Genomic DNA, 10,672 nt, shown 5'->3' on the forward strand with positions numbered 1-10,672 from the left:
GCAAGCGAGCTCACGCGAGGAGACCCGCAGACCCTATTCTCCTGCCCGTAATTTGTATTTGCCCCTGTGCTCACTCTAGGACCTCTCCTTTCTGGGAGCTGTTACAGGGGGGCGTTCGCCTGTCGGAAAGCCGCAGTCCGGGTCCCGCCGCCCTGGGAGCTCCCGGAGGCTGGAAGCACCGACCCCGGTCCTCGGCGCCGGGGGAGCCCGGGACCGTCCCGCACCGCCCTCCCCACGCCCTCTCTCGCCCGACGGCTCGATCTCGGAGCCACCGGGAAGTTTCGCTTCAACAGCCTCGTCTCCAAATGTTTTTCTTTGCCATCTCAATTGTTTCAGTGCTCTTTCCCTCCAGCCTCCGCCCGCGGCGGCCGCTGCCAACTCGTGCGCAGAGCGCGGCGCGACCCGCGGGGCCGGGGCAGCCCGACGGCGAAGAACGGAGCGCAGCCGCGGAGCCCCGCGCTCCCCTCCGGCCGGTCACCGCGCGCCTGCGGCGAGGAGCGGCGGCTCGGGTCGGCGGACCGAACCCGTCCTCCTTCGGACGTTCCGCAGAGGCCGGGGCGGGGAAGGGACGACGCGGCCGCCCCTCCGCGGCCCGGCAAAAGGCGCCCGGCGGAAAAAAAAAAGAGCGCTTTGTCCTCACCGACGGTGACTGAAGCTGCTGCGCGAGACGCTGCGGCGGCCCCCCGCCGCCCCCCGATTCCATCTGACGGCTCAGGTCTGCTGCCACAGAGCAGTGTTTATTCAGCGCGTAAACAAAAGTGAAAGGAATTAAGCGGGCAGATCCGACAGCCCAGGGAAACGTTTCGGGCCCTTCAGCGTGGAGTTACTGCGCTCTTAGAGAAGAGGACGTTCCTACAACGGAAAGCAGGCAGTAAGTTTTGTAGCCGTGTATTTCTGAACATAGTCGATGCTTTCCGTGTTGGTTCTGCTAAGGGCAAAATGCTCTTTCATAACATTCGACTGCTGCTTTATTTTCGTCTGTCCACAACACTTTCTCTGTCTGCATGACAGTATGGTACAACTAGCACAGATGTTTACAAACTCGAAAAGTCAACTTCTATGTAAAGTTTTCACCAAAGCGTCAGGAACACGTAGACACAGCACTCCACTCGAACAAGTTTCACATACCTGTTCACAGTGCAGGGACCAAGAAGTGCAACAAAGAGTAAAAAGGGCAACATTACTGCCCTTATTCTCTAGGGCGCTGAAATGACTCTGCACTTCCTCCTGCAGTGCAAGGGCCACTGCCCTTAAAAAATGCAGGGCTGTATCCCACTAACACCCTACTTGTCCTTTGCCTCCTCTGCCCTTACACCTCCTGCAAAGTAAAGAATAAAAACGTACATTGTGTGAGGTTCTGAACTTTGGCGAGGGAGCCGCTGTCTCACACATCCAAGTCGGACACAGAAACTTTTCCCTCAGACCCATCTGGCCATTCCCAACCAAGAGACACAGAGCTCCATGCTGGAATAGTCATGAGCAAAAGATACAGAAAATGCTGGACCCAAGAGCTGGAGACAAACGGCCCTGCCCAAGGAAAGTGCGTTACACAGGTATGGAAAACAAGTTACGGGTAAGAGACTGACTCGATTGGTTTACTTCTTGCTAACCCAGTCCAGAAACAGAAATTCAGGAGTAGTCCAAACTCTGCAGCTTTCACCAGAGGCTGGAGCCAGGGAGAGTGAGAACTCACAAAGAGAAAGCCCAAGTGTGCTGGCTTCACTTCGTTGCCTGACTTCCGCCACAGAGCCGCTGCCAATCCATCCCCCCCATCCCCATCCCCCCGAGATCAGGATGCTGAGACCTAGAGATGAAAAGCCTCCAGATACCCATAGGTGGGCAAATGTTAAAGCATGAGAAAGAGAATGCCTGAGACAGGAAAGGCAACGTGCATGGAAGTCAATGTTGTCCCCACAGTTATCAGTTTCGCATTTTAACCCATCTCTCCTTTCCAGACAGCTTGCTGGCCAAGAAAGGGACCGCGTGGACCTGGGCTGCACAAAGAGCGGACCGCACGGATTCACGGCAGCGTCTGCTGGCGGTCCTCGCCTTGCCTCGGGGGGCGCGGGGACCCCCGCGGGACATAAACAAGCGGGGAGGTGAGGGTGCGAGACGGGGCTGCGCAGAGGAAGCTCATTTCCATCCCGCAGGGCGGACCGCGTTCCCCTCGGCAGCGATGTGAAACACCGCGAGCGGAGCGCCGCTCGCCTCCGCAGCCCCGCGCTCAGTCCAAACCTGCCGCACCTCCCCGGGTCCGGCTGTGGCGGAGGCGCGGGTGGGCCAGAGCCTTCGGCCGTTGTTCCGAGGACACCCAGAGCGGTAGGCGACGACAGCGGGCCGAGCCCGGCAGGGCAATCGGAAGCGGCAGCTCAGATTGTCCACAGTTTGGTGTCGGTGTCAGCTTTTTGCAAACAGACCGCGGTGCCACGTTTAATTTCTCAGCAGCCCGTTCGTTTTCGCTGTGAATACGTTTTGCTGGAGCTCCCTTCCGAGACAGGCGTCCCGCCGCACGCAGTGCTCCGCTGTGCTTTTTTTGCTCGAGAAGCCCAGTGCCAACACCCTCTCGTTACAACTCTTGCTGTCCGCGCTCAGCCCCGTGCCCTGCCGTCACGTATTTAAAAGATCTCACCTGCGCGCAGATGATTAGCATTTCCTCCATCTGTCCTTGCATTACTTCTCAGAGGAACAGACGAGGTCCCCCATCGGAGGGTCCTCCGCGCACGGAACTCCGCGCTCCCACCCGGGTTCTCCGCAGCGCTCTCAGTCCCGACGGGACGAGGCCGAGCACGGGCCCTCCCAGACCGCCCCCGGCAGCTCCGCTCCCCTCGGCCCGCTGCTCCCTGCCACTAAGTTCTGTGCGGCCGCCTGCTTTCACCTCCTCAAAAACGATGCTACGCTAGCGATACTTACTAATATTCCGAGAGCGGGTAACCGAAGCGAAGAAGTTTAGACAGGACTTTGAGGAAGTAGCCGAGCTTCACTGTCTCCGCCTGAGGTCCCGAGGCGCGTCGTCTTCGCGTCCTTCGGTGGCTTCGCGTCCCTGGGGCCGCCGATCTCCTGGCCGCGGGATCGGCCCCGGCCGGACCCAGAGCGCCGCGCGGGAACGACGCGGCCGCGGGAACGGAGCAGAGCGCGGGTGGGGCCGCGGGGAGCCGCGCGGGACGGGCTGAGGGGCGCGGTGCAATCGCGGCCGCGTGCACCGAGAACGAGAAGAAACACCGATAAATCTCCCGTGCGTTTTTTTTTCCTTCCTCCAGCACACATCTTATGAATTACTGCTGCGCGTTTTGCTATCGCTGCGGGAAACAACGCGCGAAAGGATTTTGTTGGCTCCTGACGCTGTGTTTATCAGAGATTAAAGGTGCGCGTGCAGGAAGGCGCTGCTTCACAGAAATCCAAAACGCAGCCTTTCGTGAAGCGCACGCCAACACTGCGCAGTAAACTCGTTAGTACCGAGGGGAAAGCATCGAAGGCGCAACGAAGGGCGCTGCAGGGGCCCCCGGCCTCCTCCACGGCTCTCTGCCTCTGGTTCCTCCACGTCGCATCTCTCTGGCGACCCCCAGGGCAGGTGCCGCTTTTCCGCGGTGCCATCTGGAACAGGCGATAGCTCTCGTGCCGTGCCTCGGGATTTATCTGACGGGGAAGGTCAGGCGGTCAGGACGGACGGAGAGAGATTCTCCGCCGCTTGCCTCCTGCAGCGGCACTCCCGGCCGCGTTTCGACGATGGGGGCCGTAGCCTTTCCCTCCCCTCCGCGATCCGCTCGGCGCCGTGGGCGTGCAGGTACCCGGGCGGGGAGACGCCCGAAAGCCGCTCCTAGGTGTGCGCGGAGGGCCGCGGGACCGCTCGGGGATCGGAGGCGCTCCGGACCGCCCCGCCCGTCGGGGCGCAGAGTTCCCCTGGGGCGGGGAGCACGGGGGGGGGGGGAGGGGGGCACGGCGGGACGCAGCGCTCCCGCTGCCCACCGCGGCCGGACGGCTTCCACCGCGCCGTCCCGAACTTCGCTGCACTTAGAGAGAAGCACCGCGTCCCCCAGCGTCCCGGCTACGTTACTGGGCGGCAGCTGTTGGGGTCCTAAGGGTGATTTAAGTGAGATTCTTTCCGGGCCGAGGGGTTAGAACGCCGCGCAAGCGAGCGGGGTGCAGCGGTACGTGGGGCTCCGTCCCAGTCTCGTAGACAGGGCCCCAAACCCGAAAGAAAGGCGAAAGGGGAGTGAGGAGTATGGGGTTCATCCTTTCTTACAGCGCCTCAAAAACTGAAAATTCCCTCTTCTCAAACTCAGAGCGCTACCGCATAGCGGCAGCTCTCTCCGTTTGCCTTGTAGAAAATTCACCATCTGTCATCGGAGTAAGCTCACAAAGAGAGGTGTACAGGACGGGGATGTAACGGCAGGTTTAATTAGCGTCACCTGCCCGGCTCAGCACTCGCGGAGCAGCAGTCCGCGGCTATCGCCGCCATCTGCGGCGGGTGGGCTGCTCGTTCTGCACCGTCCCGAGCGCGGCAGTAGTCGGGAAAACTCTGGGAGGAGCGTTTGTAATCGTAGTAAAAACGCGCAAGTAACACAGGGAGCCCCTCCGTTAGGGGACGCGGCCGGGTTTTTGGGAGTGCTGCGGGCGGTCGGCCCCGAGCAGCCTCCAAATGCAGCGCAGACGAACACACCGGTGATAATTAGCAACAGGCTGAATTCAGAACAACGGCCTTTGGTCACCTCAGGTGTTCCTTCTTTAGCTTAACGAGAAAGGTTTCATAATGGAATCCGGGCGGCGTAGGCACGCGCGAACACGGCGCAGACGGCGCTTGGAGTGCGTGAGCCGCAGAGCTGTGCTCAGCTGAGGGGCTCGGAGATTAAAGAGTGCGCGTGCAGGAAGAGAGGCTCGGTGCACCCGCACCGCTGCGTTCCTTCGGTGATGTGGAGGGAGATGCAGCTCGAATTTTTGTTTAGTCTCGGGGGGCTGGAGGCGGAGAAGCTGTGACAAACGACGAAGATAAACGGGGAGGGAAGGAGGGGGGAAAGAGGAGGAGTATGTGGTGTCCTTTGGGTTTTTTCTTTTTTCCTTGACGGTGCTCTTTGCTGTCTAACAGCTCCGGTGCGGGTTCGCTGCCGCCGCAGCGCTCGGAGGCGGGTTCTGCGCGGGAGGGCAGAGCAGGCAGGCGCGGAAGGCCGTCCTCGCGCGGCACGGCCCACCCCCTCACACACAAAACTTTTTTCTGGCAGGCGCCGAGGGCAGAGGCTCAGAGCGAGGTTCCCGGAGCAGCCTCGTGGCGCTCCGCCGCCCTTCGCGGAGCTGGTATGCGGTAGGGCCGGGCCATGTATTGGAAGAGCGACCCGATGTTCGTGTGCAGGCTGGAGGATAAGGACCTGCCCGCGCTCGGCGGCCCCTCGGAGAAGGTGAGCGGACGCGCGCCGCTGCCCGGTGCGGGACGGGACCCGGGCTGTGTGCTCCGCGGCCGCCGGCGGTTCCGTCTCTCCCCGCTCGGGTCCCTCGGCCTCCGCTCGGCGGACGAGCTCCGGCTCCCGCCGTGACCCACCCGTGGGGCTTCGGCGCGGCCCCGCAGGTGCTCGCGGTCGAACGGGTCGGGCCGGGCGGGGCTCCCCGCGGCGTTCCCCGCTTCTGCGTGAGGCCGGCGGCGGATCGCGCTCATAGAGCTCTCTGTGCGCTCCCCGCAGGAGAGCCCCGCGGCGGCAGACGAGGACTCCTGCTCTTCCTCCGCCGCCCTGTCGCCCTCCTCCTCGCCGCGGTCCATGGCCTCTGGCTCCGGCTGCGCCCCCAGCAAGTGCGTGTGCAGCAGCTGCGGCCTGGAGATCGTGGACAAGTACCTGCTGAAGGTAAGCGCGTCCCGCCGGCCCCGCGCCTCTCCACCGCCGAGGCGGCCGTATCGGTCCCGCACCCCGAGAACCGCGGGGAGGGCGGAGCGCCGCGGCGGGCACCGCGACGTGCGGGGAGGGGAGGGCCGAGCCGGGCTGCGGGGCTCCGGCGTCTCGCAGCCGTGCCGCGTCCTGCGCATCTGACGGCCGATTTGAGTGCGGTGGCAAAACGCGATGGCGCTGCGGGCGGACGGCCGAGCTCTGAGGAGTCCTGCCCTTTCTATCGCATGCTTCTCGTCCGCTTTCCTTCATCGCCGTTGCTGCGCAGTCGGCATCCGTAACATCTGAGCCTGTTCTTCGACTTGCAGAGATGAGTAGAATTACTGCAGAATCGGACGTTTTCAAAGCTCTGAAGCGTGCGTCTGTGAGATTCGGGCCTCACAGGAGATCTGAAGCAATACCTGTGTTGTGAGGACGCTCTCCTGCTTTAGGGCTGCGTATCCTTCTCGTGTTTCATAAGGGAGTGAGAAGGAACGCTGGTGTGGGTAACGTGTTGGTTGTGCTGTATGCTCCTGATAAAGCAGTTGGTAGCACTGACCCGTTCGCTGTTAGCTTAAAGAACTCGGTGCGATGCTGTGAATCCGAAAGGAAAGCAGCGCCTATTCAGAAGGTGGAAACTATGTATTCCTTCGAAAAGGGGTTCTAGTAATTTCTGAGAAGTTGGCATGATTGAAAAGTGTTTTTGCTAGTTTTAGCATTCAGGACTAAGCATGATTATTTAACAAAAGTGTGGCTTTGAATATAAGATGTCAAGGCAGTTCGAAGGTGGCAATTTTCCATCTGGATTGCAGCCACTGAAGTTATGCTGGGTCAGAGTCCTGCCTTCTGTCCTTTCAGAAGTGAGATTAGAAAGTTGTGCTTTAGGTCGCTCGATTCCAACAGATGCAGACTGAATTCATAATATATCCTGCAAAGTGGAAGTCTGTAGCATCACCGAAAATGTGAATGTTCTTTTTTTTAGGTAATTTTCTTTAGAGTCCAGTTGTAACGAGGAGGTCAAAGGAATGCGTATGCCAGGTCGGCACTCATTTAAAGCAGGGTATGCGCAGGTCGTGGAGAGCTTCCGCATGCCTTTTGTTCCGTTAAACCCGGACACCTTTGTATGTGCGTACCTTTGTATGTGCGTTTGCACTCGGAGCAGGATAACGGAGCAGGGATGACAGAAAATTGCTTCTGGTTCTGTGAACTCCAGCGGCATCCTGCTTGCTCATCTCCTGAATGTTGCTATCTGCTCTTTGAGAAGTTGTGTAAATGCAGCTCAGAGCAAAAGATCCCCAAATGACTATTTTGACTTCAACTTAAACATCATTCCTTTCTGTATAGATAGGGAAAGACAACCGGGAGACGTCTTACTGATGTGCAGCAGTTAGGTCTCCTAAATTCAGCCCCGTACAATGATAAAGGCAGGTGGGTGGCATCACGTCAGCTGTGTGACAAAGCTCTGTGGAAGAGCCTGTGCCGAGTGGTCCGTGCGTGGGGCTCCGTGCAGAGCGGTGCGCGGCTGCCTGCTGGGCGGGGGGAGCTGATCCCCTGGCAGCCCTGCTGTGGAGCGCGCTCAACCGGCCCTGGTGCTGCCATCCTTTTCGCCTGCACTGTGCCCATCTAACAAAATAGTTGAGAGGATTGATTTGGTGACAGCTGTTATCAACGATTTCACGTTATACTGTGGTGCAAATTTGTCAGTATGTGAAACTATGGCTGCCAACGAGGATAGATCTTGGGAGAGCACCGGGTGACTGCGAGCTGCAGTATTACATGAAGGATGACTGCAATGGTCTGCCTCAGCCTGACCCGTCAGCCAGCATCGCGCTTTCTCTGTGTCTTGTCTGGCAGCGCTCTTACGGAAGGCACATCCCGGCTCACGCAGATCCCTGCTTTGCCATTCCTCATGTAAGGGCTGGCAAACCTGCTGTTCCCTATGGGATGGAAAATCGGTGTGCAAGTTTTTAAAGGAAATAGTACACATGCAAACTTGTTTATTGTTTGGTTCACATAAGTTTTCCCGTTGACATTGTTTGGATCACAGAAGTTCTCCTGTATGATACAGAATTATCCATGGGGTTATCACTTAATTTTTTTGGTCATTGGGAGTACTGGATTTTCAAATGAAATGATTTGTCTGATGGGTGGTGCAGAATGTCTGCACAATGAAGAATTATCTTTATAAGAATGAAGAAATGAAAATTCTGGGTAACTTATTTGCCCAAAATTTACCCATGACTTCTCAAAGCCCCTGATTTGCTGCTGCTTTCCAGGCTGTAATTGCACTATGGATATTATATTTTAAACAATTTTTGAATTAGCTGTAAAACAACCACTGATGTTTCAGAGCTCCCACTCCGTTTACCAGCTGTGCTTACCAGCCGTCTGGTAAGATGCAGCTCATGTTGTGTTTCTACTTGACAGACTGTTTTGCTTTTTTTCTTCAGTGTTTGCACTGTAAAACTTCAAATCACTTTGCAGATTTTGTTCATTGTAGACAGATTTTGCAGGTTAGGAAATCAGAGTGCAAGTTAGCAGTAAGGTGATGCCAGAACTTGCTCTGTTAACCCAATAATGTGAGGACAGAGCCAGGCACCAAATATCCATGTGGAACTTGGATCTCCTGCTTCCTCTTCCTGTGCTTTGAATTACAAAGCCATGAAAGCTTATTTTGAAGACTTTTGTCACATTCATTAGCCCCTAACACATGCGGTTCTATAGGCAGATTTGCCTTGAGGATTTATTTTCCGTGAATCATAGCACATGTCATTTCTGCCTTTTTCTGGTTGCATGAAAAAAAAAATAGTTTTTGTAAGTACCAAGTATGCATGCTGGCAGCGCAAGCTCTGAGGAGTACTTTTCTTTTCTTTCGGTGTTCTTGCAGGTGAACGACCTCTGCTGGCACGTTCGCTGTCTCTCGTGCAGTGTTTGCAGAACGTCCCTCGGCAGGCACACCAGCTGCTACATCAAAGATAAGGATATCTTCTGCAAACTTGATTATTTCAGGTATGCCATGCAGCAGTAGCATTTTATTTAACAAAATTTCACGCTTGCTTGTTTTGCTTAGTCTGTAAATAAAATGGGTGCTTAGGTTCTCACTGCTCGCTTATTGACATGCATATAGTTTATCACTTTGTAAGCAATTAAATGGCTATTTATGGCAGAGGGACCTGGAAGCCCCACACCTGTCTGATGCAACTACATAACAAACCTCTTACTTAATCTGTGCCAGCTATTGAATTTCTAGTCACTCACCTCTATGGACACGAGGGGAGGGTGGGTGTTAGTCAAAGTCTATCAAAATAACAGTAAATTTAGTTTATGTGCAAAGAATCGTTCTTAGTGTAATGCTGACTAAGATGACAAGGCCAAGCTGAGATGATTTTCTGCTCAGACTAGCACTTGGGTATGAGACTTAGGATACCACATGCTGTTATTAACTCCAAGTCAGTCTTTTAACCTTTAAAAAGGATTTCAGCAGCTACACCTTTCTAGGATCAATTTGATTTAGAACATGAGGCATTCTTAATATTAGGATCTAATTGCATAAGGGAGAATATTATTAATTCTGAGTGGCATAGAAAGACACTTATGGCCTCAGTGCTCAAGATAAGAGAATCTTCAGTGCAGAAAGCAGGAATAAAATTTGCTGTGATCACTAGTACTTTCCTCAGGCAAAATATTTATGGGATTCACATCTGTACAGAGAGTGGATTATTGTCAGCTGAGGCTGAGGATGGTGAACTTTGGGGGAGGAAAAACAAAGTTATGTTCATTTACGTAATCCAACATAACCTGGCTGTCAGTTTCCTCTCGAAAGAACAACGTTATACAGTAACACTGTAAGTATTTGCCTGTCTTTGAACTTCTATTGAAGATGATAAAATCATAAATGTGATGATAACTAAGGAAAAAAAGGAGGTGCAGGCTCTCTCCCCTTCAGCAGAAGGGGACAATGAACAGTGAAGGCTGCTGTAGCTAAGTAACCTGGGCTGCCTGTATAGTGAAACGTGTTTGAATAACCGGGGGAATTTCGAGCACGAAGCCAGCTGTTCCGATCTCCCACCCACAACTTTACAGAGATGACTTTCATAAAAGGAAGGGCGAGATTTGTGAGTTCACATAGCAGTTTAAATGCTTTAATGTTGCTCTTTGCCTTAAGTAAATTATTAACTTTTATAGGTCAGTGGAGATCTTGCCTTGAGTTATCAGATGCGACCTTGCTGATTTTATTGTTGTAGAAGCACGGTTACGTGGTCCTCTGGCTCTGTGTGGTCAGTCTTCTTGCTGTGGATTTCAGCTGTGCTTCCACATCCACTTTCTGCTAACCTTGCTGGAGCAACCATTGAGCCTGGGTTGGCTAGCATCTGACTCCAGCCTTCTGTTGGCCTTCGTTGTTTGCAGGCGGTACGGCACGCGCTGCTCCCGCTGTGGGAGGCACATTCATTCCACAGACTGGGTCCGAAGGGCTAAGGGAAATGTGTACCACTTGGCGTGTTTCGCCTGCTTCTCCTGCAAAAGACAGCTTTCTACCGGAGAGGAGTTTGCTTTGGTTGAAGAGAAAGTCCTTTGTAGAGTACATTATGACTGCATGTTGGACAATCTGAAAAGAGAAGTTGAAAACGGTAACGCTGCTTTTAAGAACTGTTTGTGGTTAGTTTTAATTAAACTGTTGGGTTTTACTTCATCTTCCATCTTAAAAGAGCTAATTATCCAGCTTTACTAAGGCTGGAAGCACAGGTTCTTGAATTAAAATAATGTGCAAATTACTTAATGTTTAGAGAGAGAGAGAGAGAGAGAGAGAGAGAGAGAGAGAGAGAGAGAGA

The 10,672-nt window shown here is 54.7% G+C and overlaps 2 protein-coding genes and 1 long non-coding RNA gene across 4 annotated transcripts in view; 2 read left to right on the plus strand and 1 right to left on the minus strand.

Moving 5' to 3' along the window:
* Positions 1–610: 610 nt before the first annotated feature.
* Positions 611–2,134, plus strand: LOC122181434. Its single transcript, XR_006179433.1, has 3 exons — positions 611–871; positions 1,423–1,553; positions 1,960–2,134. It is a non-coding gene; the product is annotated as an uncharacterized LOC122181434 (long non-coding RNA).
* Positions 2,135–4,796: 2,662 nt separating this feature from the next.
* Positions 4,797–10,672, plus strand: part of LHX8 (LIM homeobox 8) — an 11,416-nt gene continuing 5,540 nt past the window's right edge. Inside the window, exons 1-5 of one of the 2 annotated variants that reach the window (XM_042874102.1) lie at positions 4,797–4,902; positions 5,214–5,387; positions 5,667–5,825; positions 8,731–8,852; positions 10,251–10,471. In XM_042874102.1, the coding sequence (XP_042730036.1) occupies positions 5,307–5,387; positions 5,667–5,825; positions 8,731–8,852; positions 10,251–10,471 (583 nt within the window). In that variant the 5' untranslated portion in view covers positions 4,797–4,902; positions 5,214–5,306. Of the gene's footprint in view, positions 5,020–5,213; positions 5,388–5,666; positions 5,826–8,730; positions 8,853–10,250; positions 10,472–10,672 lie in introns of both variants that reach the window. The other variant, XM_042874103.1, reaches the window with a different exon arrangement.
* SLC44A5 (solute carrier family 44 member 5) overlaps positions 10,364–10,672 on the minus strand; it is a 75,233-nt gene continuing 74,924 nt past the window's right edge. The window contains exon 23 of the transcript XR_006179480.1: positions 10,364–10,449. The gene's annotated coding sequence lies outside the window, so the exon portion shown is untranslated. The remainder of the gene's footprint in view (positions 10,450–10,672) is intronic.

Source organism: Lagopus leucura, unplaced genomic scaffold (assembly GCF_019238085.1).
Source record: "Lagopus leucura isolate 7727_CA_CO unplaced genomic scaffold, USGS_WTPT01 Super-Scaffold_100009, whole genome shotgun sequence".
Lineage (NCBI taxonomy): Eukaryota > Metazoa > Chordata > Aves > Galliformes > Phasianidae > Lagopus > Lagopus leucura.